The sequence below is a fragment of the Leptodactylus fuscus genome, chromosome 1, assembly GCF_031893055.1.
Source record: "Leptodactylus fuscus isolate aLepFus1 chromosome 1, aLepFus1.hap2, whole genome shotgun sequence".
NCBI lineage: Eukaryota > Metazoa > Chordata > Amphibia > Anura > Leptodactylidae > Leptodactylus > Leptodactylus fuscus.
In genome coordinates, this window is record NC_134265.1 from 113,097,259 (window position 1) to 113,124,660 (window position 27,402).

Genomic DNA, 27,402 nt, shown 5'->3' on the forward strand with positions numbered 1-27,402 from the left:
TTGGGTACCTCATTAGAGATTCCCTTCAAATTGGAGGCGATGTCACTCTAGCCTTAGGGCGGGTTCACACCTGTGCCCGATTTCCATTTTCAGTTTCGAGCAGGAAACGGAAACCTGCAAAACGGAGACCGGGGCACAGTTGTGAACCCGCCCTTAGGTGTTTTGTGGGACATGTCGCTGTGTATGGCTGAAATAGACATTTATTTAATGAGACAGGAACTTAACTGTATATTTATGGTAATTGTAGCAGCATGGGCAATAGTCCTGCTACCTAATAATATTTGGCTCAAATTTTAGGTAGTCTCTAAATCATCGGTGTAAAAAAATGCCAAAAGCTGACTAGTATCATCATATCCAGTGAGTTACAGACGTTCTGTCCACACCCGGAGTCAACGCAGTTTTGTTTCTTGTACTGTGATAAAGGCTGTAAAATACAGCATCAAGTGTGGCACAAACAATGCAAATCATGTTTTGTACCGTCACATGAGCTTGGCTATTACACAATACATAAGTCAATAGCTTGAACATTACTAAAAGTGAAGCAATGGATTCAGTTCTAACTTCAAACCGCTCACCATTTCCAGTAATGACTTTGAGTGAGTGACGTAGTGAAATTTTAGTTTATTTGTAGTATGATTTATCTGTATTTCCAGAGCTCGAGCTGATCAACGCAGTACAGAGTCTCGCCAAATGGTGGAACTAGCTGTTAAAGAACATAAGGCAGAGATTTTGGCTCTTCAACAAGCGCTTAAGGATCAAAAACTCAAGACAGAAAGTCTCTCAGATAAGGTTTGTGTTTTGTTGCAAAGGAAATGTCATCAGTAAAAATAGTTTATATCACATTTTTATCTTTAACATGTTTTTAAGAATTTTTTGTGATGTTTTAAATTTTTCATGTCACTATGTACATTTTAAACGAAAACCTGCAATCTTCCGTTTTTATTTATTTATATATTTATTTTAATAATCATGATCACTAAATGCTTTATTAGACGGTCTTATATTTAGTGCTATTATTGGCATTGTAGGAACGCTTGTTTCTGGTAATAGCCCTGTCTAATAGTGAGCGTACTTGAGTGCCTGACATTTGGCTGTGTATACAGTCTAATAATAAGCTTTCTATAGGATAACACTAACAGGTATAATTTATATATAGATAACATAGGGGTCCACCATTCACAATGTGTGATGGACACAGCTTTTCTACCCCCCTTCCTTGCACAGTGACCTCCACACAGTCACAAATCATAACTAGAAAACGCTCCCATAGAAGTCAGTGAAAATCTCCAGACTACAGGTTCCTATCATCCTATGACTGTAAAGCATATCTCAGAATGCTGTAAACTATAACTCAGTCAAGATGGTTGTCCTTATAATCTTATATTTTAGTAGGCTGAACAGGGGTGAACCATGGCTTTCTGCCGCCTGAAGCGGACATCAGAAAGCCGTTCCCCCCGGGGGAAGTGGGGCCAAGTGGAAGGGGGCGGGGCTGCGCGGAGCGATCGTCTTTAGCAGGGAGAGGACCTGCTCTCTGCCTGAGCGTGAGGGGCGGCTGCTGGAGCAGCGCTGCTCCAGCGACCTCCCCAATCCACCGCTCAGTGACGGTGACCCTAAGCCAGTCCAGGACAGCTTGTCCTGGACTGGCTTAGGTCAGCAAAAATGCCGCCCTCCCCGTGGCCCTGGCATAGCGCCGCCTGAAGCGGTCGCTTCAGGTCGCCTCATGGGAGGTACGGCACTGAGGCTGAAGTACCAAATATTCTGTAAGTATTACTGAATTTTCTTGGTCAAAAGGTGCAATTTTATTTGTCAGAATACTACTTGCATTGAATATCAGTTTGGCAGGGGTCCGTCATGGTACTCCCACGAGATGCAGTTTGACTGATGAATGGATGTCATTGGTCTGTGCTCAACCCTGCCAATCTAATATTGGTGACCTATAATAAGGGTGATTAATATTTAAATAGGTTGTCTGAGTTAAATAGAAAATCAGTCCCTAAATTAAACTCCCTCCTCCCACCTAACTTTTAATTGATTTAAATTTTTTTTTTAAAAAAAACCTATATTTATTTACATACCTGAGGCGGTCACGCGACCACTCCAGACACATTTTCTGATGATCCGGTGACATTCCGTTTCTGCATTTCTGGAAATGAAGCATCACCAAAACTTCCCTGCCCTCGTCCCTTACCTACTTAGCCATCTTCATTGTTTTGGCACCAAGCGGCACTTCCTCTGCTTCTTCTGGCGCCTTGCGCAATACAGCTTTATTGTGCAGACGTCAGCAGAAGCGAAGAGCGCATACCACGCATGCGCAAGAAGTCCACAGAAGAAGATGCCAACAGGACTGAAGACGCTGATCTCCAGGACACAGAAGACAGAAAAGTATGATTGTGGGGGGTTTGGGGGCTGAATGAGGTAGCTAAGTAGATAGTCCACGGGCTAGCTAGGGAAACAGGGAGAGGATGTGACAGAGGGGGTTCATGGGAGTTGTAAGCTAGGACAGCATGGAGCTAGGGAAGCATGTAAACAAATGCAGAGGATGTCAGGAGGTCCCAGAGAAAGCCAGAAATCACTCCAAACACTGCTAAATGGTATTTTGGTGCAATTATTAAACCATTAATAGCACTAAAATACCTTTGAAAAAAAAATTTGCCTGAAAACTCCTTTAAGCCCTAGAAAACCTCTTTATACTAGTTTTCTGTTATACAATTGCACTACTATATTAGCCTTATTATATTTATAGCATATACACATCATATCATTCTACTAGAGAATAAATGTCTAATAATAATTATTTCATCAATCTCACAGTTAAATGATCTGGAGAAGAAACATGCAATGCTGGAAATGAATGCACGCAGCTTGCAACAGAAACTTGAGACTGAGCGTGAATTGAAGCAGCGTCTCCTAGAAGAGGTATGAGGACTATAGCAGTATGTTAATGTTTGTTTGTTTGTTTGTTTGTAGCAAATCCAGCGAGTCCTGCTGTTCTAACCACATGCAGCACGAAATAACAACTAACTCGAGAGCATTGTTTTACTCTGAAATGCTACACATTGCTGTACACGGGAACAAGTGCCTGCTGGTGGGCTCATCTACTGTCTGGACTTGAGGTTTGCCTCCTAGCAGACCTTTCCCTCATGCACAACTGATTTTAATACCATGTCTGCTTTGAAATGCCAATGTGTTTCAGGGTAAAATGTAGCCCTTTGTAATAAGGAATGGCAGCATGACATTTGTAATAGTATATTAAGGCTTCATTCAGATCACGTTTTACAACCATTTAGCACATCCATTTTATGGAAACAAACAGATGACCATCCATTTACATCAATGTCCATTTTTTAAATATACCATAATGTGTCTGTCCAAAAAAAACAAACTGACCCATTTTTTTTTCTTTTAAAAATGGCCATATCTATGGCCATCCATTTGCATCTGGTTTTTTCCATCTGTTATCTGAATAGAGCCTTAAACTGTCAAGTAAATATTCCATTCTAGACCTTGTATGTGGTACAACTTGATGTATTTACTTAATTTAATATACTCTACACATATATAGAACACATTAGGGATTTGCTTATTCATCACCATGAAGAGTCTTATGTATTGTGAGGCATTTGCTTTTATTAAAGTAATTACATTTTCAATAAGTTTTCAGCCCCCAAATTTCTGTTTTATTTGAGCAGCAAGCTAAACTTCAGCAGCAAATGGACCTTCAAAAGAATCACATCTTTCGACTGACTCAAGGACTTCAAGAAGCATTAGATCGAGCAGATTTGCTAAAAACAGAGAGAAGTGATTTAGAATATCAGCTGGAGAACATGCAGGTAAGCATTTTGTCATATAACTTGTAGGTGTCAGATTGGTCAGTACACCGGAGGAAGACATTTGGTATTTAATCTCCTAGGCTCTCTACTCGCATGAAAAAGTTAAGATGGAAGGAACGATTTCCCAACAAACCAAACTCATTGACTTCTTGCAAGCAAAAATGGATCAACCATCTAAGAAGAAAAAGGTGAATAAGCCGCAAAATTAGATCTTACTATTATTACGAAACATATATATTTATATCACTTTAAGAATTTAACAAAATGGTTGCATGTGTTGGATCGTGTTGCAGGGCCTGTTTGGCAGGCGTAGGGATGACCCCAATCAGACATCACAAATTCCTTTGCAGTACAATGAATTAAAGGTAGCATTGGAGAAAGAGAAAGCACGGACAGCGGAACTTGAGGAAGCGCTTCAAAAGACAAGGATAGAACTAAGGTCTGCCAGGGAAGAAGGTAAGACCGGATATTCCTAATGGATTATAAAGTTCTGTGAGGGCTTCCAGAGTGACTAGTACAAGCCAATATAGGAGACTGAGTAATACCCAGGAGGTCTGCAGAGGGAAATGGTACAGCAAGAAATTGTGTCTATATAGGACTAAAATAATTGTTTATTTCTGAAAATGGAAAATTCATTTAAAGGAATGCTGAAAGTAAACAAGAAATATTGATAATCTCACGGTTTGCATGCCTGCCAAATTTTCTGCATACTGACAGTCAGTCTTCTGCTGACCTGTTCCAGGTTTGGCTGGAGACCAACTGAGGAGGTAGGGCGTAGGCACGTTGTGCGGTTTAACAGTATTTTTGTCCTCCTGCAGACAGGTTAGAGCTGGAAGGCTTCTGCTAGAGACAGTTTTCTTACAGCCAGATACAAGATTGGGAGGAGTAAGTGGGGGGGGGACAGGGCTGAGTAGATAACACTGTTTCAACAGTAAGTTGAGGCAAAATAGATCCAAAGGAAAAGATGAGATGGAGAGAGGAAAGACTGGTATATTCAGTTTTGTAATTCTTGTATGTTTAGTCTTCCCTTAACGGGGTTGTCCCATCACAAGGATCCTATCTATACTGCTTGTTAATGTCGATTTAAGACTTTTCCTAAATACACTGCTTCAGCAAAACTGCTTTGTTTGTCCACTATCTTAATTTATTCACTTCATTGTTGACACTGCGTTTCTATGGCCCTTGCAATTATCTGCTCAAATGTCAAGTGATGTAGCTGCCTGCTTTCGGGGGGGGGGGGGGGGAGGGAGGAGGGCTCACTGCACGGGAGCGAGCCTGTGTCTGTAGCTGTTCCTGTGTCTGTAGCTGTTCCTGTGTCTGCACCACACATGTGACCTAGCTTCCTGCTCTTCAGTAAAGGAGGGGGGAAATGAGTGCTGCTTTCTTATATAAAACAGTCTAAATCCTAGAGGGCTAAAGGACCTGGTCCCTCTGCTCACTAGGATTTAGCTTTCTTATATAGAGCAGGCTATAAGCTAGTATATATAGCGCCAACATATTCCACAGCGCTGTACAATTTGTAGGGTTCAAATACAGACAGAAAGATACGTTACAAAGAAAGTCATTTCACACAATGGGACTGAGGGCCTTGCTCGCAAGAGCTTACAATCTATGAGGTAGAGGGGGTGACACAAGAGGTAGCAGGGGCGGTATTGCTTATGCAGAGGTCAGACACTTTTGTAATAGAGGTGACTGTCATTACATGAACATAAGACTTTATGAGCCGTTGACAGTCGTGTCCTTTAACATGTGGATGGAGCTTGGACCTATAAAGTTATCCTGAGATGACATCATATCATGTGGGGAAATGTGGGAGCGGGGACAGAGGAGGGTTAAGGGTTTACGATAGACATTGTGATAGGCTTGTCTGAAAAGATGCGTCTTTAGTTTGCGTAGAAATTGGGAGTTAATCTGATTGTCCGGGGTAGAGCATTCCAGAGAAGTGGTGCAGCTCGGGAGAAGTCTTGTATACGAGCGTGGGAGGTTCTGATAATAGAGGATGTAAGTGTTAGGTCATTGAGTGAGCGGAGAGCACGGGTTGGGCGGTAGACAGAGATGAGGGAGGAAATGTATGGAGGTGCGGCATTATGGAGAGCCTTGTGGATGAGCGTGATAACTTTATATTTTATTCTATAATGAATAGGCAGCCAATGTAGCGACTGGCACAGACCGGAGGCATCGCTGTAGCGTCTAGCCTGATAGATGAGCCTGGCCGCTGCATTCAGAATAGATTGTAGAGGGGAGAGTTTAGTGAGGGGAAGACCGATAAGTAAGGCGTTACAGTAGTCAAGGCGAGAATGAATCAGAGAGTCAATAAGTGTCTTTAGTGTATCTCTGGTAAGGAAAGGGCGTATTCTGGAGATGTTTTTGAGGTGGAGGTGACATGAACGTGCGAGTGATTCAATATGAGGGGTGAAGGAAAGGTCTGCGTCAAACAAGACCCCGAGGCAGCGGGCCTGCTGCCTAGGAGTTATAGTAAGGCCTGAGACTACAATGGATATATCAGGGACAGATCTATTAGATGGTGGAAACAGTAGTAGTTCAGTCTTAGAGAGATTTAGTTTCAGATAGAGTGAGGACATGATCTGAATTGTTTTAGCCCTCAAAATTGTATGTACAAAACAACCCCCAAAAATGTGTCTGGTCCTGAACCAGGAAAATGTCCTGATCCTAAAGTGGTTAAAGAGGACCTTTAACAAAGTCCAGCTTTTGGCATTATTTAATAGGCTCTGCGGGAATTTTTTTCTCTAGCTCCCAACACTGTGAGCAATCAGTTCAGTTAGTTTGGGTGCCTCATATGCTGTTTAGCCTTTGTACTGTTAGGTAGGAGCAGACAAGGGGTGTGATTCTGAGCTCTGACACTGGCTACCTCTGATTGGAGTTCTGAATCACCCCCTGCCGGACATTACCCTTCTGACATTACAGAGCTTAGGTTGCACATTGGGAACCAAAACTAACTGTACTTGTTGTTCAGGAATGGTGAGGGCTAGAGAGAAAATTCCAAATGCGCTGAGTGGAGCACCAACTATTAACAGATACTAAGAGTTGGAGTTGGTGGAAATGGTGAAAGATCCTCTTTAAGCTTTGTGAACCCTTCCGAATAACAGTAGAGATTAACCTGTGGGTCACTGTGTCTGTATATATGAAAAGCATATACTTTGATATTTTGTGGTTGTTTTAACATTCATTTTTCTTATTTATCCAGCAGCACACCTGAAAGTGGCTGATCATCCTCTTCCATCTACACCTGGTACAGCGAGACAGCAGATTATAATGTCTGCATTGGTTAGGTCTCCAGAGCATCAACCCAATGCTGTCAGCTTGCTGGCTCCTCAGTCCAGTCGTAGAAAAGAATCCTCTGCTCCTGAAGGTGAGAATATGTGTAATAAATGTGCCAGTAACCTCTCCTGATGACTGTCCATTCTCTTATTTTCCAGCTGGAACGATCTTTGCCTTGGACTGACTGAGAATTTTTTATACCATAAAAGAAAAAAAATAATATATTATTTTGGTTTCTGCAGAGTTTAGTCGTCGCCTTAAAGAACGAATGCATCATAATATTCCTCACAGATTTAACGTTGGTCTTACTATGCGAGCGGCCAAATGTTCTGTATGTCTGGACACTGTGCACTTTGGGCGCCAAGGAGCGAAATGTTTAGGTAAGAACACTTTTTGGATCTCACAAGGCCATAACACCTGAAACATTGGTAAGGGCTTATAGACACACTCATCACTTTCTGTGCAGAATTGTTAACATACATTTCTATTTGTTTTTCTATAAGAATGTCAGGTCATGTGTCACCCAAAGTGTTCCTCCTGCCTCCCAGCTACATGTGGCCTCCCCGCAGAATATGCTACACATTTCACCGAAGCCTTTTGTAGAGAGAAGATGAATTCCCCAGGGATGCAAATGAAGGATGTGACTGGCTCTGTTCGCCTAGAAGGCTGGATGAAGATCCCAAGGTATGTCACTCTTATATGCTGATGGTAATCTCATGGAACACATTCCTATTGTAGAATCTGCAATAGGAAATGTTTGCTGTTAATTTACTATACATTTGTATATCTTTTACAACCACATTTACAGTTTTTATAGTCATATAATTGTTGGTAGAGAACTTCTTTAAAGAGGACCTATCATCAGATTCGGCACAGGCAGTTCTATGTACTGCTGGAAAGCTGACAGTGCGCTGAATTCAGCGCACTATCGGCTTTCACGATCTGTGCCCTGGGTAAAGCGCTATCGGTCCCGGTACCGTAGCGCTTTACAGTCAGAAGGGCGTTCCTGACCCTCTGTCAGGAACGTCCTTCTGCCCAGCAGCGCCTATCGTGCTGTACAGTGTCAGGAACGCCCTTCTGACTATAAAGCGCTACGGTACCGGGACCGATAGCGCTTTACCCAGGGCATAGATCGGGAAAGCCGATAATGCGCTAAATTCAGCGCACTGTCAGCTTTCCAGCAGTATATAGAACTGCCTGTGCCCAAACTGATGAAAGGTCCTCTTTAAGTAATATTGTTACAAACTCTAACATTACCAGGCTTGTATGAGTTTGTAATGAGCTTGGTATACTTAGGGTAAGTTCACATGGGGAAAAAAACGCCTCCCACGGCTAGCCACGACTGTCCGACAGTCGTGTCATTCTGCTCCGGATTAGGCCCAAATTAATGGGCCTAGTTGGGAGGGAGTGTCGCATCGTGGACGCCTGCGGCTGATTCAGCCACAGAATCTGCGGCAAGATAAGGAAGCTCGCTTATTTTTCTTCTGTTTCTTCCCACTTGCAGAAAAAAGAAGTGAACAGCTCCCACTGAAGTCAATGTGAAGCATTTTTTTGGACTGGATTCGGAGGCGGATTCTGTGTCAAAATCCGGTCCAAAAGAACCCGTGTGAACTTACCCTTAGACTAAAGAGCGGTTCCAGAGTGCTGTAAAACATGCTAAAAATTCAGCAAAAGTTATATACCGCATCCACCCAAGTTTGCCCAGGTTCCCTGTTGGTCCCTCCTACCTCATCCTTCTCCAGACACAGGAAATACTGCTTGGCCAGTCAGTGGTTAATAATATCATATAAATTATTATCTGGACAACCCATTAATGATATGCTTTGCCATCTGTCTACTGAGATGAATTTATATACGTATTTGGAAATTCTGATTTTATTTTTTTTTTTAAATCCATTTAATTTAAACATTTTCTTTGTCTACATATATATCCTATTTTTAGAAACAACAAACGTGGGCAACAAGGTTGGGACAGAAAATACATTGTGCTGGAGGGATCTAAGATAATAATCTACGATAATGAAGTGAAAGAAGGTATTCTTAGTTTGACCTTTTTGTTTCCTAAAGACTAAACTTTTCATCTTATACAATGGCATTAATTGCTTTTCATACCAAGTGTCTGTTTCTTTACATTTGGTGCAACCTGTGTAGCTTATTTAGTATTTCTACTAATAATTCAGCTTGACCCTTCTGATTTATTTGGATCATTGTCCACAGGGGGTCAGCGACCTATGGATGAGTTTGAGCTTTGTCTTCCTGACGGTGATGTAACGGTTCATGGAGCTGTGGGATCCACGGAACTTGTAAATACTGCAAAATCAGGTTAGAAACTAAAATCTAACTGCAGAAGATCTGTCCTGTGTTTTCCATATTATGTTGGTTACCGTTATGACTATTTTGATACTTTTAGTGGTAATTCTGTTGCTATGTTCTCATCTGCTTTTTTTTGTTCCCTTGGATTCTGCTGATTACTGTAGAAAAAATAACTTAGTTTATAGCACAGTTCATAGGAAAAAAAAAATACCCAAACTTTGATGGAAATCTGAAGGAGTCTATTGCAAGACATTGGAATCTGTTCTTATCTGTTGATGCTCAAATCTTTTGCTTTTCCATTGCATGGGAGCTTAGTGTTAACACTGCTGAAAGGGATTTGTGTATCTAAGCACATGTATCCACTATCCACAGGATAAGGGAGAATTGTCCGATCGTTAGGGGCCTGACCACCAGATTCCCCAGCGATTAGGATTCTGGAAGTTCCCTTAAAACCTCCTTGTTAAAAGTGCACTAGTGTTCTTGTGTGACCTGCGGGTACTTGTGGAGATTACAGACCTGGCAGCCCCATAGCAGTGGATGGAGAACCAGTTACACATACGGTATAGCGCTCCATTAACAAGGAGACTTTAGGGGGACTTTCGATACCCATTCTCTTGATCACTGGTGGACCCAGCGGTTGGGCCTTCAAAGATCAGACTCTTATCCCCTGTGGATAGGGAATAAGTGTCATTAATGGCATAACTCCTTTAAGACTCATATAGCTAAAGAGGTGTTTCTATATTAGACATTTATGGCATATGTAAAGGATATACCACAAATGTCCAATAGATGCAGGTCCTACCTCTGGAACCTCATCTATTTGCAGATTGAGGTCATCAAGATCTCCTAACATCCCAGTTGGCAGTGGAAGAAAATGTGGCCGTGCATGTGAATGAGTCTCTCCATTCACTTCTGTGAAGCTACAAAACATGGGCAGGGGTCTGGGGTCTCCCTGTATTGGAGATAGGTAAGAGTCTGCATCTATCAGACATTTATGGTATTTCTTCCTTATATATGATTGTCTAATATGGAAACACTCCTTTGAATTGTAGTTTGTCTAATCTGCAGTTCCACTTTCCTGTACTGTGTATAGTGTAGGACAGTAGAGCTGCAGTTAGGTAGGGACTACTGGCATCATAGATCATTATCATGCGGGAAGCCCAGGGGACTGAGACATTCGAGCCCCTAAATCCAGGCAATGTACTGATTAGATGTTCTGGTCCAGATTACGCTGTGTGTATGAGGCCTAAGATACCTACAGCCTTAGGTGAACTAAACTTTTTTTTTTTTTTTTTTTTTTCCATTTTTAAAAAAATAATAATGTTTTTCTATGTAATAACTAGTCATATTCCAGTTTAACAGTTGTTCTATGTTATAATGCTCTGATAGATGTGCCATACGTGATGAAGGTGGAGTCTCACCCACACACCACTTGCTGGCCTGGACGCACGCTTTACTTGTTAGCACCTAGTTTCCCTGATAAGCAGCGCTGGGTCAATGCCATGGAGTCTGTAGTTGCTGGTGGAAGAGTGTCCAGAGAGAAAGCAGAAGCTGATGCTGTAAGTAGGAGAATCAATATAATAATAATAATAATAATATAATATTAATAATAAAAACCTAGAACAAATGACACTGGCTTCCTTAAATTCTAGAGTGTATGATGTTTAGTTTTACTGTCTTGTTTTTAATTTGTTACTTTGTTAATTGTGGACCTTCATGTCATGTTTATATTTCATCATCTAAACTGAAACTTACCAATGGAGATCTGCCCATGACATTTTCCGCCAAGTTGATTCACATTTCAGGCAGGATTTTGCAACATGAATTTAGCAGCCAGACTGCCTTACATTATTTAATGGCTCCCCTCAAGACAGAAATTTACATAATAAATACCAATTCTATAATTGGAACAATATTTTAGTATTTCACTGCATACATGTTCTAAATACTTTGCTTTAGATTTTCTTATTGTTATTGCATCCTGACAAAAATATATGTTACAGCTGTCACTACACTATGACGTACATGTTTACTCTATTGATCATCTGCTTGTGTTTGATAGCTACACTAACTGGCTTCCTTGTGACATGTTTGTGGAACGCCAATGAGTTGCCATGACAGGGGCTTAATGACAATTGCCTGGTTCCTTGTATACCTGTTAGGTCCCCCCAGAGGCAAACAAGCAATGGCAGAATTGCTATTGTTTTCAATTTTCTTCATAAAACCTAATAAAACTCAATCAAAGTCAAATCAATCTAATCAAGTTATATATAACCCGATAATGATGCTCTTAAAATATAACATGATCATGTAATGAACACACAGGTGCACAAGACCGATCACATGACCATGGACTGATTCTATCCAGTAGGGGTAGAAAAAGAATGAGTGTAAGCCCCAGTTGACATTTGCGCTTAGTATTCTGTTTGGGGAATGGAATACGCATTAAAAAGCGGTTAGCTAAGAAACCACCTTCACCTCATAGACTAAAATGGGGTCTGTGTGTTTTCCACATGGTGTCCGCACATATCATGCGGAGAAAAAAGTAGTGCTTGCAGTACTTCTGTCTCCGCATGATTCTTACGCACACCAAGCGGAAAACACATGGACCCATTATTGTCTATAGGGTCCGTGTGGTTTCTTAGTGAACCTCTATTTAATGCGTATAGGTTTCCGTTCGGGGCAGGGTCCCCAAGCAGACTTCCCGAACAGAATCCAAAATGCAGATGTGAACTGTGGGTAAGCAGAGATCAAGCAACTATAGGGTAAAATTTTTAAATTTAGCTAATTTTTCTTTTTTTTTTTTTTTTTCCTCTCAAGTCTATCATAGATCAAATAAATTGACTGTTCATTGCTAATTTTCACCCAATACTTGATTGTTTTGAACAGCTTTAGACTTTAATACAGCTTTAATACTGCAAAATTGCTTTAGTGGCTAAGGCTAAGTTTACATTAGCGCCAGATTCTCCATTGTAGACTCTGCTGCAGAAACCGCCAAAAGTCTGTTTACTCAACATTTTATCAGCTTTTCCATTGAGCCTCTATAGGGAGTTAGTTTCTCTATTGTCTCTATACCCATGAATGTATACTGTCGTTTTCAAGTAGCTCTGTCTTTGTGTGTTGTATGTTAAATGGTCCCATTATTTGGAAAAAGGCACCAGTGGTATTAGTAATGTGCGAGTATGTGTAGCATACTGACTTATGTGTACTATTAATACTACATGGAAGCAGGTTCTGTCCCTTTTATTACCAATTATTGAACCCTTTGGACACGTAAAAATAAATCTTCAGCCCTTTTGGATTAAAAATATTTAAATATTTTAGACAGATTCAGTTTCTTAAGCTATGTTCACACCTCGTGTTATTGTTGTTCTTCTGTTTTATTATAGAAACAGAAAATAAATAAATAAAATTAACTATATCCGGCCCCTTCCACCCAGAAGTGCCAGATTAATCATACAGGGCACATAAACTGTTCCTAATGGACCCATTGACTTTAATGGTGTTAGGTTTCTGCTATGATGTCTGTAATCTTGTTGGACAAAATAGCAGAGCATGCTGCACTATTGTCAGCCTTAAGGAAACTTCTGACACAGATGTGACTTTATACTGTATGTGTCAAGGAAATGATTGATCTCCAATACCAAACCCCTCTGTAGAGCACACATGGCCCAGTTTCTGAAAATCCCTAATCTTTGGCATTTCCTTCCATGTAAGGACTTTTAATTAGAAGCCTTTTTTCTTTACATGCCAGGTCATGCTGTCATCAAACGTACATGTGACACTAACCATCTGAATAAGACTATAATGGCTAATAGAATGGTGGCACAAAGACTGACTTCAGTATATTCTATAGACTCACAATGGTTTCTACTGGGTGCCACTCCTGTATAGCCTATATATCTTATCTATATGGACAGCCTCGATTTCTGTGATTGCTTCTGATTGCTGCCCCTTGTATAAGTTTAGTATATAACTGTATGTTGCTCTTTTCATGACATCAGGATGAGTATATTGGAGGTGACATGTTTTGTAGAAAAGGTAATTATCACACAGATGGTCTTGACACAAGTCTGTTGTGTTTGTTACCTCTTGTTACACTAGCTGCTGCGTTACTCACTCTCCTTCTGTGTCACTGTCACTTGTGTCCTACCCTATTGGTTAAATATCAATGTGGAAGTAGCATGGAAGTTTTTTTTTCTTTAAATCTCATTCCTGAATGATGTTTGCATTACAGAGGCAAAGTATATATGTCAGTTTAGATTGTAGCCTTCTGCTGACTTATTGTTTTTTCTCCACCTTCACAGAAGTTGCTTGGAAATTCCCTTTTAAAACTGGAAGGGGAAGACCGGCTGGACATAAATTGTACTATACCTTTAACAGAGCAGGTAGGCATGGATACAGAGCCATGTATTATCTATTACACTCATACAAATTATCTCATGGCTTTATTAAGTTAGACTACATGGAGATATTTTCTTGTAGCTCAGCCTTAAATGTAAGAAACACCTAAATTATACTCCATTTTTTACTTTTAACCAAAATTTCTTTTGTATGATTTTTGTTTTATATCTTATTTACTTACTGGATGGTTTATATAAATTATCCCAAAACAGAGCTTGTATGAGATATTTATGTGACAGTCATAAAGTATATAACATAGCTATCTTTATTATGTATACTGTGTGTGTGTGTGTATGCGTGTACACATATATGTAGGCATGTATATGTGTGTTTGGAGATGTGTAAATATAATATATATGCTATAAAATATATATCTCTATCTAATATTGATATAGCTCTACCTAGAGAGATACATAAGAGATATACATATCCTTGTGCTTGAGGCAAGTTGGATATTCTGTTATTTTCTATTCATCATGTAGTACTGACTTATTTTCTTTGTGTACAGATTGTTCTGGTCGGTGCAGAGGAAGGCCTCTATGCCCTGAATGTGTTAAAGAATTCTCTCACTCACATTCCCGGGGTCGGGGCGGTGTTTCAAGTTCATATTGTGAAAGAGCTAGAGAAACTCCTACTTATAGCAGGTAACTTGATGAATTTGTTGTATGCACTTAATTTGGGAATGTAGGCAACACTGATACTTATAAACATTGACAAGCCTCGTGATCAAAAATGATGTTTTTATTGGAGTGGTTTTAAAAATTGGAGTTTTTGTGCTACTTAGCATGAGAAGTGCATTAAACACACATAGTGGTTTTAAAGCATTAGGTTTAGTAAAAAATTGTGTAAATGTTCAACATGTTAAGAAAAAGAAGAAAAAATAGAGGGCACTCACCACATAGCTGGATACTAGTCCTTTATTGCGACATATTAAAAGCAGCTCTTAGGAGGGAGTAGAATACACATAGGCATCGAGGCTACAGCCGCTTCACGCTACTACTAGCGCTTTCTCAAGCTTAATCATGCATTATAAAAACATACAATCCGCAGGATTATATACAGATTGTATGTTTTTGTGATGCATGTTTAGGCTTGAGAAAGCGCTAGTAGTAGCGTGAAACGGCTGTTGCCTCGATGCCTATGTGTATTCTACTCCCTCCCAGGAGCTGCTTCTAATATGGCGCAATAAAGGACTAGTATCCAGCTATGTGGTGAGTGCCCTCTATTTTTTCTTCTTTTTTTCTGGCTGCATCTTTATAACATTTATTAGAGTTGAGCACCACGCTTTACACATATGCAGGACTGCTTGTTACTATCTGATGGTGGGATACATGGCCACATGGAAGAAATCGTGATTGATGAATTGATGTGTGGAAGAGGTAGTGCCACCCTTAAACCTGTGAAAAGCTAGAAGAAGCCAAGGTCTACTGATGTTTTCTATTCTGCACTCTGGAAGTTCCTTGTACGCCTAATACATGTAATAGGCCTGAAATAGTGTTACTCCTCATGTATATACACATGACAGCTTATCCTGAAAAAATATCCAAAAGATTAGGTATAATTTAAAGTGTGTCTACACTTTTGGATGATTTTTCTGGATAAGTGTTTTTTTTTCTTTCTCCGCCACTTTTATGCATTGCTTGTTAGTTTAGCTTTCCACGACGCTCCTACAGGCACATGGCTGAACAGACTTTTTTGCGACACCCTAAAAAAGGACTACTCGAGAATTGTTGTGGGTTTTTTTTTTTTTTGTGTAATTGATATTTAGATATTACTCATGATGTGCATTTGTAGGGATACATCCTCTCAATTGCCTTTTTTAGGTTGATAGTTAATTAGATAAAGATTAGGTAAATTTAAGAACCTTATCTACGCTAAACCCTAATGAACTCAGCCATAGCAAAAAGTCCATTCTATTTATGTAGTAAAATAGTCACAAGGAATGAACAACATGAAGCAGGTATATCATAAGACAGATCAAGAACAGCGAGTTACTTCTGCAGCAGCAAAGTTGTCTTTAATGTAAACTCCACATTCCAAAGTAATGTATGAGGCGTGTGATCGAAATGTATTCTTGTGTTATGTATAGTGGCATTTATCCTTTCAAATAGCAGAATGTTATCAACTTGCTTAAATATCTTAGGCATCATAAAGGTCAGTGTCCTCTGGATGCTGTGTGTATTCTTGTGGACATAGGAATATACTGTAGCAACTTATAAGGGGCATACCATAGTCCTGTCAGCTTGAGTCCTAAGAGAAAGACTGGTGCTATAAACAGTATAGAGTGGTTCAGGAGCCATTGCACCAACTCTTCATGGCTCTATAAAGACCAAGCCTCTTGTTAGTTGCATAAGTGATTGTTGTAATGGACAGGAAAGCCTATGTATAGTGAAAAAAATCTGATGGGGTTTGACAACTTCAGATGCTGGTGGCGTGAGTTGATAGAAATGTTCTTTAGTAAGGAGAAACTTATCTATCAATGGTATTGGGTGTTAAACTGTGCTAGGCAGTACTTTACCAGCTAAGTTACAATAAATAGTATTATAGGTGGTGACCAGTGGATGTATAAAATGTAGATAATGTGTTACTATAAATGTGATGTGAGCAACTAGCAGCCCTCTAATGGAAGATAAGTCAGTGCTATAGGTAAAGATTGAGCAGGAGATGATTTCCATGAGGATAAAGTGTTGTATATGTTTGTAGGAGAAGAGCGTGCATTGTGCTTAATTGATGTGAAGAAAGTAAAGCAGTCCCTGGCCCAGGCACATCTGCCAGCACAGCCAGAGGTCGCTCTCACTGTGTTTGAAGCTGTTAAAGGTTGTCATCTATTTGCTGCTGGCAAGGTAAGTGACCATTTTCTAGGACAGCAAATTATTATTTTTTTTATTTTATTTTTACATAAATTGCATTGTACACTTGGCGGTATACCCTAACTATTTGTAGAGTAAAAGATTTATAGACTTGCATCAGGTCCTCTCCTTTGTTACTGAAGGATTGGTGCACTAGCATACAAACATTAGATATTCTAATTTAAAGGGATCTGTTTGGTAAGGCATTCATTTTCTCGGCACAGAAAAAAAAAAAAAAGTTTTCATTACATTTTTCCTTATATTCACACACTTTTTTTTTTTTTTTTTTTTTTTTTTTTTTTACTACTTTTTTACATTTATGGAACTCAGTACCTTGTGTCTACTTTAATGAGTTTAGAAATGTTATTGCAAATGAAGCATTTCCTTTCCAATGATCTATACATGGACATCTGTGCCTGGAGAATGTAAATCTTATTTTGGTGTTGCTGTTAAAGAGGTCCAAACAAACATTCGCCCCCTCTAATATAAAAAATAGGGCATCCTCCATTGAAATACCAGTTACGCTGGGTTCACACCTGCGTTTGGGGTCTCCGTTCTATGGTTTCCGTCTTCTGCATGCCAGAAGACGGAAACCATAGCCCGGGTCCGGCCGTGCGCGGCGGTGAGCGTTTTAGGCTCTCCGCCGCGAAACCGGATTTTTTTATCCGGACACAGAGTACTGCATGTCTGACTCTGTGTCCGGATTATAAAACCCGGTTTCGCGGCGGAGAGCCTAAAACGCTCACCGCCGCGCACGGCCGGACATCTCTCTCACCCATTCAAATGAATGGGTGAGAGAGCCTCCTGCAGGTTTCCGTATCCTGCCTGTGTTTTAGGCAGGAAACTGAAACCTAAGTACGGAGTGCCGGGCCGCAGATGTGAACGAGCCCTTACGCACACCGGATACGTACCGTTCTGCACTACAGGCAATTTTATAAGTCACTTTATGAAAAGTTAGATAACTTATAATACAGCGTATTAATACATTGGGATAATTCATGACACTGTTATGCCACTGTCTGGCATCAAAAACGTCTCTAGAATCTGCGGTTTCCATAACTATCATAGAAGTGAATTTTAGTTACAGAAACCATCTAGCACAGTGAGCTAAACTGCATCAATAACATTTCATATATGGTAGTAGATCACTGTTCTATGCTGTATTCTGTTTCGCAGAGGTGGCTATGCCATATATATCTGAAATGGAAATCTCTTGAAGAGTACTGGCTCATGTACTTAGCTTTGATGCTATTTGGTACAGATCTGCAACACAATGCTCATAGGATTCTAAGGATCTATTTTGTTCTATAAGAATCTATGAGAAACAAAATCTGGGAATTTCCATCACATGTTGTATTTTGGGTGTACTCTAACTTGTAACCATTGCATGGAGTATATGGTGCATACAGAGTGCCCGTGACTTCATGATACGGACCCTCAGGAATTTGATGAGCTGCTCTACCAGGGTGATACGAAGATGATGCATGAAGACTTTTGTATTTTCTTTAGAGAAGGGCAGTAGAAAACGTATTAGTTAGGGTACATTCACATGGGGCAGTATCATGCAGCTGAGAGCAATACAAACTAAAATAAACCCTTAATATATATATATAAAACTATAATAAAACTATATGGTGCAGTTCTCAACCCCCTGGCATTTTTCCTATTTAGATGACCAAGTGATAATTAACCATTTACTAAATGTAATTAACAGTATTATAAATGTAATTAATCTTTTGAGATATTTTTACCTCTCTTATTTTTCTAGATTGAAAATGGATTATGCATTTGTGCTGCCATGCTAAATAAAGTTGTAATATTACGATACAACGAAAGCCTCAGCAAGTTTTGCATTAGAAAGGTATGTATTTACTTGTTGATGATTTCTCCCTAAATTATGTAACAATTCTCTCCGAAAACATCTAATTATGTTTTTATTTAGGAAATTGAGACATCGGAGCCCTGCAGTTGTATCTATTTTACTGGCTACAGCGTCATTATTGGAACCAACAAATTCTATGAGATTGAGATGAAGCAATACACTCTGGAGGGTGAGAAATGACAAAGGGACCAATTTATAGATGCAACCTAATGAAAATCCACAATGCCGATGGGAGACACGTGGATTTTGTTGTAGAATGAGCATGCAATAGATTTCACAATCTGAACTGTGCTTGCTTTTCCATGTACAAATCTTATCCACTGCTTGGTACTTTACTTTAGTCATCTACAGATTTTATCTGTGCAAATCCAACACATCTAAATTCACCCTAAGGCCCCATGCTGTGTAAAAAAACTGCTTTATTTGTTGCAGATTTTCGTGCGTGGTGTGGGTTTTTTTTTTAATGACCCAAAGCTTGGACTGGATTGAGCAGAAGGAAGAAGTATACTTTGCTTCCTAGATAATTCCCATTCTTTTTGTAGTCGCTACTAGCTTGACTCAAAAAAGCACAGCAACATTTGCAACAAAAAAGGCAGGCTTTCCACAATGTGAGGCTTTAGCCTAAAAGTCTCTGGTCTTGCTTCTGTTCTGCTTGAAGGAATCTCTTCTCAAATTTCAAAGACCCTTGTTGACAAATAATAATAATAAATTTTATTATTATTTTTATTATTATTTTATTATTATTCATTATAGAATAAAATATAAAGTTATCACTCTCATCCACAAGGCTCTCCATAATGCCGCACCTCCATACATTTCCTCCCTCATCTCTGTCTACCGCCCAACCCGTGTACTCCGTTCACTCAATGACCTAACACTTACATCCTCTATTATCAGAACCTCCCACGCTCGTATACAAGACTTCTCCCGAGCTGCACCACTTCTCTGGAATGCTCTACCCCGGACAATCAGATTAACTCCCAATTTCTACAGCTTCAAACGCAAACTAAAGACGCATCTTTTCAGACAGGCCTATCACAATTCCTAACGTAAATCCTTAACCCTCCTCTGTCCCCGCTCCCACATTTCCCCACGATATGATGTCATCTCAGGATAACTTTATAGGTCCAAGCTCCATCCACATGTTACAGGACACGACTGTCGACGGCTCATAAAGTCTTATGTTTATGTAATGACAGTAACCTCTATTACAAAAGTGTCTGGCCTCTGCATAAGCAATACCGCCCCTGCTACCTCTTGTGTCACCCCCTCTACCTCATAGATTGTAAGCTCTTGCGAGCAGGGCCCTCAGTCCCATTGTGTGAAATGACTATTTCTTTGTAATGTATCTTTCTGTCTGTACTTGAACCCTACAAATTGTACAGCGCTGCGGAATATGTTGGCGCTATATAAATAAAATTTACTATTATATTATTATATATAGCGCCAACATATTCCGCAGTACTGTACGATTTGTAGGGTTCAAGTACAGACATAAAGATACATTACAAAGAAATAGTCACTTCACACAATGGGACTGAGGGCCCTGCTCGCAAGAGCTTACAATCTATGAGGTAGAGGGGTTGACACAAAAGGTAGCAGGGGCGGCATCGGAGGGAGCATTGCTTATACAGTGGTCAGACAATTTTATAATAGAGGTTACTGTCATTACACAAACATAAAACTGTATGAGCCGTCACCAGTCATGTCCTTTAACATGTGGATGGTGCTTGGACATATAGAGTTAGCCTGAAACAGCATCATATCATGTGGGGTAATGTGGGAACTGGAACAGAGGAGGGTTCATTTTATGGATTCTAATGACGGTACGGAAGGGTTTACATTAGGAATTGTGATAGGCCTGTCTGAAAAGATGTCTTTAGTTTGCACTTGAAATTGTAGAAATTGGGAGTTAATCTGATTGTCCGGGGTAGAGCATTCCAGAGAAGTGGTGCAACTCGAGAGAAGTCTTGTATACGAGCGTGGGAGGTTCTGATAATAGAGGATGTAAGTGTTAGGTCAAATAATGGTCTCAAATGGTTTCAGATGGAGACAGCAGTTATACTAAGAACATGCAACACTTTATTTGGTTTCTCTTTATGTTGTCGTGTATATTAATGAGCATAGTAGAAAATGTAAAAATATTGGCACATTTATAAGTGTTACAAAAAAGTAGCCTGGTTGACCATACTAGTCAGGTTTCTTTTTTGTACTGTGTTTAGTAGATGTCAGGCGCTGATGAAGATTTGGGAACAAGCTGTTATTAAAATGTCAAATGAGAGTGATTCATAAGAACATCTTATTGAAAACCACAGTTCTAGAAACTGTGGCGAGATATTTTAAGATACATATGTAAGATGTTATATTTCAGTCATTGTTGAGCAGTTGGTTAGCTAAATCTATATCAATTTATGTCAAAATCTCAGGCTCGCCTGTTAGATGAACTACAAACCGACTGGCTGAAATACCTTAAAGAACACTAACAATGAAAACAATTTTTTTCCCCTTTTCTAGAATTCCTAGACAAAAATGACCACTCCTTGGCATCTGCTGTGTTCGCCTCCTCATCCAATAGTTTCCCCATTGCTATAATGCAGGTGAACAGCACAGGACAGAGGGAAGAATACCTACTCTGTTTCCATGGTAACTTACTGCTTTTAATATGAATTTCTTTTAGATTTATTATGCAGTTTGTAGTCTAAAGTGGAGTCAGCATTGTTTGTACATCTTCATTTGTAGAATTCGGAGTGTTTGTTGATTCATATGGAAGACGGAGTCGAACGGATGACCTAAAATGGAGCCGGCTGCCTCTGGCTTTTGGTAGGTTTCTTTGTAACATTTTCCCAGCTTTAGGTTGGTAATCTGGCAAAGCACTTCTGTTTCTTTTTTAGAGTTTAGTAGGATTCTTTTTCTAGATTCCCATTATAATAACTCATGTGATACACATGGCCTAGCGTCTGTAAAAAATAAATAAATAAAAAAGGCCATACATAGTACAGCAGAGAAATTTTAAAGCCTCGGGTTTTCCATTTTTTTTTTTTTTTTCTTTTAGCATACCGAGAACCTTACTTGTTTGTGACTCATTTTAACTCCTTGGAAGTTATTGAAATTCAGGGACGTGCTGCTCTTGGGTAAGTCTTTTTCATCAGATTGGTAGACCGTTTTGTGGGTAAAGATTTAGTACTTACCTCTTAAACTTAAAAATCGATAAAACCTCAATTTACTACCCCTAAAAAATCTCACTTTCATCGCTCCATTTGCAGAATTTTATTTCACAGTGTCACATCCACAATGACCTCACTATGCATGTCCGTCCAATGTCTGATTTTTTTCATAGTGGTTTGTAATGAAAAAAAAAAATCCTCCATAAAGTGTTCTTTGTTTTGGTAAGGGAATGGTTAGTGGGCATCCAAGCTGTTAAACCTCACTGATCTCTACCCTATTCTCCCTATTCTATGTATAGGGGATAACTTCCTTTCGTGGGAAAGCCACTATAAATGAATAAAATACAAGTTAGAATTAATCTTTTCCTACCAAAACTATGTACAGTGAAAACTCCCCAGAAGACCATCCATTGGAGAACACCACCAACCCACCCCCCCTTTCCTCAAGTAGCTTTATTTTTAAGCAGACCATTCTCTTATCCAACTAAAGAAAAGGAAAATTTCCAGTGGAATCACCACACATTGGCCAATAGGGAAGCAGCTCTGAGCAGACGCGTATGTCATGTCTAGTGCGCCATTACTGAAATGGTAATACTGACAAGTAAAAATGGTTATAAGTCCGAGTTTTGCTGGGACATTTTTGGAAACTGGGTAACAAAATGGGTCCTCTATAGAGATGAGCAAGTACTATTCCAAACGGCCATTTTGAATAGCACGCACCCATAGGAATGAATGGAGGCAGCCGGCACGCAGGGGGTTAAGTGGCCGGCTGCCGGCAAAGTCTGTGTGCCAGCCGATTCCATTCATTCCTATGGGTGCGTGCTATTCAAAATGGCCGTTTCGAATAGTACTCGCTCATCTCTAGTCCTCTGTTTACGTGTTGTTGGAGCAACTTCTGTGCAGTACTATTGCTGTTTTAATAGCGGTAGTCGAGTTCTGGATTTATATGATATGCTGATGTGATACCAGGTATAATATACGTGATTTTGGGCTCATTTACCAATATTATGGGGGTTTAGAGGGGCTGAACCTACCTGCTGGCTCCATGAAACACTTTAACTTACAGTCTGTGTACTTTTTTTCTTTGAGAGGACCACCCCTATAAAAGAAAATTTGGGTTGCCAACTCAGAGATTTCACTGTATCAATCTTCTCCTGTTCTATTATATGTTGCCTGCAGATTTGACTGGATTTTCAACATGGCATATTCTGTTAAACTTGTATATTATCCCAATAAAATGTTTAATTGTAAACTTGTTTAATTTAACAATGCAGTGCTCCAGCCAGGGCCCATTTGGATATTCCAAATCCACGTTATTTGGGACCAGCCATCTCCTCTGGAGCCATTTATCTGGCATCAGTTTACCAGGACAAGCTTCGAGTGATCTGTTGTAAGGGCAATCTGGTGAAGGACAATGCCAATGATCTCCATCGTGCCCCATCCACTACACGGAGGTGGGTCCTAGTTTACTTACAACATTTTACGTTAAGAAAGCATATTTGCATGTAATTTTTGGCCACACATTGTCATGGGTTATTGAAGTGTATTTACTGCTTTCTCTTTTGTGTTAGTCCCAACAAGAGAGGTCCTCCTTCATACAATGATCATATAACAAAGAGAATAGCAGCCAGTCCAGTACCAGAAGTTCAAGGTCTGGTCCGTGAACCCAGTACACCACATCGCTATCGTGAGGGAAGGACAGAGATGCGCAGGGACAAGTCTCCTGGGAGACCACTGGAAAGAGAAAAGTCTCCTGGAAGGTTATTAAGCACCAGAAGAGAAAGATCACCTGGAAGACTATTTGAAGAAAGCAGTAGAGGTCGTGTACCTGCAGGAGCTGTAAGAACTCCACTTTCTCAAGTCAATAAGGTATAATAACACATATTGTATGAGAGAAGAGACCTGCCTATCCATGAAACATGATGCAGGTCATTGCATTTTCTTTTCTTTTTTTAATGTAGATTGTGAGCCCCATATAGGGATCACAATGTACAATTTTTTCCTATCAGTATGTCTTTGTAGAATGGGAGGAAATCCACGCAAACGGGGAGAACATACAAACTCCTTGCAGATGATGTTCCTGGTGGGATTCGAACCCAGGACTCCAGCGCTGCAAGGTTGCAGTGCTAACCACTGAGCCACCGTGTTGTCCCCGGTTATTGCATTTTCAACTATGCTAGTAAAACCTTTGTATTGTAAGAAACCCATACACAGCCTGTCGCTATTCTGATCCTGTGTTATATGTTAGATTGTTGTATGTGTTGTACATTGCTTAGGCCATTAGTATCATGCACTTGTTTATTCTGCACTGCTACCTGAGAGTAACTTCCATGTAAAAGAACACTAAACATAAGAAATGCTTCTCTCTGTGTGTCTCAGAAGCTCATCCATGTCCCACCTTCTCCTCACTGTCCTGTGCTTGACTGTAAGGAAACTGGTTGGAGCAGTAGCCACTGCAGTCTGCAGAACAAAAACTAAAAAATGACACACCATCACTCTGCCAGTCTCCATACAAAAACTAAGCTTATCAGCAGATCAGAGCTGCTTGTGGAATTGCTATATGACTGTCACTACAGACTGACCAACAGTAAGCACAAGATAATGTCCTGCTTATTGTTATCTTTCATTTCTAGGTTTAGTGTTCCTTTAAAGCACATCACTTCTTAGTACTTTGCCAACTACAGTCCTAGGCTGGTAAAAACACTGTGGTATGGAAATATGGTATATTTCCCAGTCTGAGCCCAGTCAAGAGTCAGCAAACCTTGTATCATAGTGATCTCTGCCTCTTTTGCAACTCCTGTCCCATACTATAGACAGTACGGGTCAGTAGAACTATGAGGAGGCAGGGAATCCTACCATCATAGATGGTATTACATGTTACAAGGAGTCCCGTTCACCAGACCACATTTAATATGGAAAACGCTATAATAGTATTCTTATTATTTAATTATATAGCACCATTAATTCCACACAATACACAATATATACAAAACAAGTACAGTGTGATGGTGGGTCCTGCCTGTAAGCGCTTACAATATAGGGTGCATGTTATCTGCTGTCACTAATATATTAATGTAATACGTTCTACTGTAGCTTGAATCTTGGTCAGAATATTTGAGGGATTTTATACACTTTCAAGGCTCCGTGTGTTTATTAAAATGGGAAGAAGTGGATAAAGCACTGGCAGAGGCGCCATTTTGTGACAGAAAAGACCCCTTAAACATTGTTGGATATTCCCACTAAAATCAGGAATTGAATACAATTTTTATTACATGCCTATAGCCAGATTAACGAATATAGGCCACCCTATTAAAATATCCCTAAAAAGATAACCTAACCCCTAATCTATTTTTCTATCTTTTGTGCTTTAGGTTTGGGACCAGTCTTCAGTATAAATGACCAGGACACTCCAGCAACAAATACATGAGACAACATGGGGGAATGTCTTAATGTCTGGTTTATACAGGCATCTGCTTTTTCTATCTGAATGTTTGTAGCAGACCAGTTCCAGAACTATTTTGTGCTATGTGAAGATCACTAACCAACTGCGGCTCTGCCTCTCCCACTTCTAGCCATGTTTCAGTTTCCTTCCCCCATACTTTTATTTCTGTTACAGTACTAGTTCGATTTCGCCTCTCTAGAACAAACAGCCAACGTAGAGGTTTTGAGAAATGAATGTTGTATATTGGACATTTTAGAATATCTACTTTCTGCTTTCCATGATGCCAAGTATTCTTCATAGAGCTTTGCGCTAATTCTAAGATCATTGGTAACGTTGCAGCAAAGCCAATGCTTTCACACAATGCCACTATACCAACATGTATTTATTCACCTGTTACTATGTGACGTTTCCGTTCCGCTTACTTCCTAATGCTTTTGCTACCTCACTCTTAAGACTTTTGCTTTACAAAACCATCACATCAATGTGCCAGGGGTATTATGTCTGAAAAGGTGCTATATCTTTTATAGGTGTTAATGATCAAGATCTTATATTGGATTCTCATTTTTCAATTGAGAAAGTTTGTAATCTGCCCACTTCTGATAACATGTGTATATGTGGTAAGCTGGACTTTGAATATGTACATATATATATGTAAGTATGGATTTCTGTTTCTCTATTATGCATAACTGCATGAAAGATTTATCACCCCGGAAGCCTCTTGTTTCACGTAAATGTAACAATCGATATGTTTAATTGGGTAATCCTAATTGAATACGCCCGGTCGAAATTTAATGGAGATGTCTGTCCCTTCTGATGCTTCCTTAACTATACATGAGGATTGTACATACTTTACCACAAAGTTTATATTCATAAAATTGAATATGTTTCTACTTTTTTAAGGTAAACTGTGCATTTTTGAATTTTGCCTTTTGTGAAATGTGTGGAGGGCACAAGCAGGCGAGCACACCACTCCGATGTACTGATGTATGAGCGTAAGGGGCGATTGGAAGGTGTGGAATGCTTGATTTTTATTATGCTTTGCTGCTCTTTGCTAAGAAAAAAAAATAACAATAAATGCACTAACTTCAATGAACATTTGGCCTGGGGGAGAAGTATTCAAGGATGCTGAAAGATTTCCTGCTTGGGTTTCATAGTCAAAAAATTAAGAACGTGTCAAAACTGGAGAGGTAGTTCGCATGTTTCAAAGACACAGTAATGAATGATGTTTATTTGTTATGGGCACTGATCAGTTATAAACATTAAAACCCCTGCCTAACATGATCTAGGTCCCTACACAACTTTCATCTATTGAGACATAGACTTTGCAAGACTTCTAAATATGCCCTATAGTATCTGCCGGCCAGATGTTAGATTCTAAATCCTGTAAGCTGTAATATGGGATTTGCCTGGATCAAATGTTTTCAAAACATTCTTTAGCTACTTGATTGGATTGAGATTCAAGGAATTTGGAGACCAAGTTACCCAACTCTTTTCATGTTCCTCAACAATCTGGAGCAGGGTGCTACTAAAAAATGGTAGACCATTGCTAAGACTGGGTGTAACTGATCCTCAACAAGGTTAAGGTAGATAATGTATCAAAGTAATGTCCACATTAGAGATGAGCGAGTACTGTTCAGATCAGCCGATCCGAACAGCACGCTTGCATAGAAATGAATGGATGCACCTGGTACTTCCGCTTTGACGGCGGCCGGCCGCTTAACCCCCTGCGTGTCGGCTACGTCCATTCATTTCTATGCGAGCGTGCTGTTCGGATCGGCTGATCCGAACAGTACTCGCTCATCTCTAGTCCACATGAATGCCAAGACCCAAGATTTCCCAGCTGTATCTTGGTAAAGCATCAAGCTGCCTCCATCAGCTTGTCTTCCTCCCACAATAAATCCTGATGCAATCTCTTCCACAGACACCTACTTGTCTATGTGATGTAAAAGAACACGATTTGGCAGCCCAGACTACCTTCTTCCATTGCTCTGTTCTCCAGTTTCATTGCTCACACCATATTGTGTGAATATAGGCACTTTGGGCAGAGGAGAGGGTTCAGAATAGGAACACTTATGGGTCTGTACTTTTTTCTGGAGAAATATTTCTGTCATAGCCAGCCTTAACCTTTTCAGTAATTTGTGCTACAGTAGTTATTCTGTGACACTGCGGTAGATGATCTAGCCTTCACTTTCTACATGCACAAAGGATTTTTGGGTACCCAACACCCCGTCACTGGTTC

The 27,402-nt window shown here is 39.9% G+C and overlaps 1 protein-coding gene across 1 annotated transcript in view; it reads left to right on the forward strand.

Moving 5' to 3' along the window:
• The window catches only part of CIT (citron rho-interacting serine/threonine kinase), a 97,594-nt gene extending 71,511 nt beyond the window's left edge, over positions 1–26,083 (forward strand). The window contains exons 27-48 of the mRNA XM_075276527.1: positions 654–789; positions 2,812–2,916; positions 3,690–3,830; positions 3,911–4,018; positions 4,124–4,286; positions 7,036–7,200; positions 7,352–7,489; positions 7,613–7,793; positions 9,052–9,143; positions 9,327–9,431; positions 10,812–10,981; positions 13,730–13,810; positions 14,335–14,470; positions 16,530–16,669; positions 18,444–18,536; positions 18,618–18,726; positions 21,072–21,200; positions 21,297–21,377; positions 21,610–21,688; positions 22,996–23,175; positions 23,293–23,590; positions 25,093–26,083. Of these exons, the coding sequence (XP_075132628.1) occupies positions 654–789; positions 2,812–2,916; positions 3,690–3,830; positions 3,911–4,018; positions 4,124–4,286; positions 7,036–7,200; positions 7,352–7,489; positions 7,613–7,793; positions 9,052–9,143; positions 9,327–9,431; positions 10,812–10,981; positions 13,730–13,810; positions 14,335–14,470; positions 16,530–16,669; positions 18,444–18,536; positions 18,618–18,726; positions 21,072–21,200; positions 21,297–21,377; positions 21,610–21,688; positions 22,996–23,175; positions 23,293–23,590; positions 25,093–25,116 (2,854 nt within the window). The 3' untranslated portion in view covers positions 25,117–26,083. The remainder of the gene's footprint in view (positions 1–653; positions 790–2,811; positions 2,917–3,689; positions 3,831–3,910; positions 4,019–4,123; positions 4,287–7,035; positions 7,201–7,351; positions 7,490–7,612; positions 7,794–9,051; positions 9,144–9,326; positions 9,432–10,811; positions 10,982–13,729; positions 13,811–14,334; positions 14,471–16,529; positions 16,670–18,443; positions 18,537–18,617; positions 18,727–21,071; positions 21,201–21,296; positions 21,378–21,609; positions 21,689–22,995; positions 23,176–23,292; positions 23,591–25,092) is intronic.
• The last annotated feature ends 1,319 nt before the right edge of the window (positions 26,084–27,402 follow it).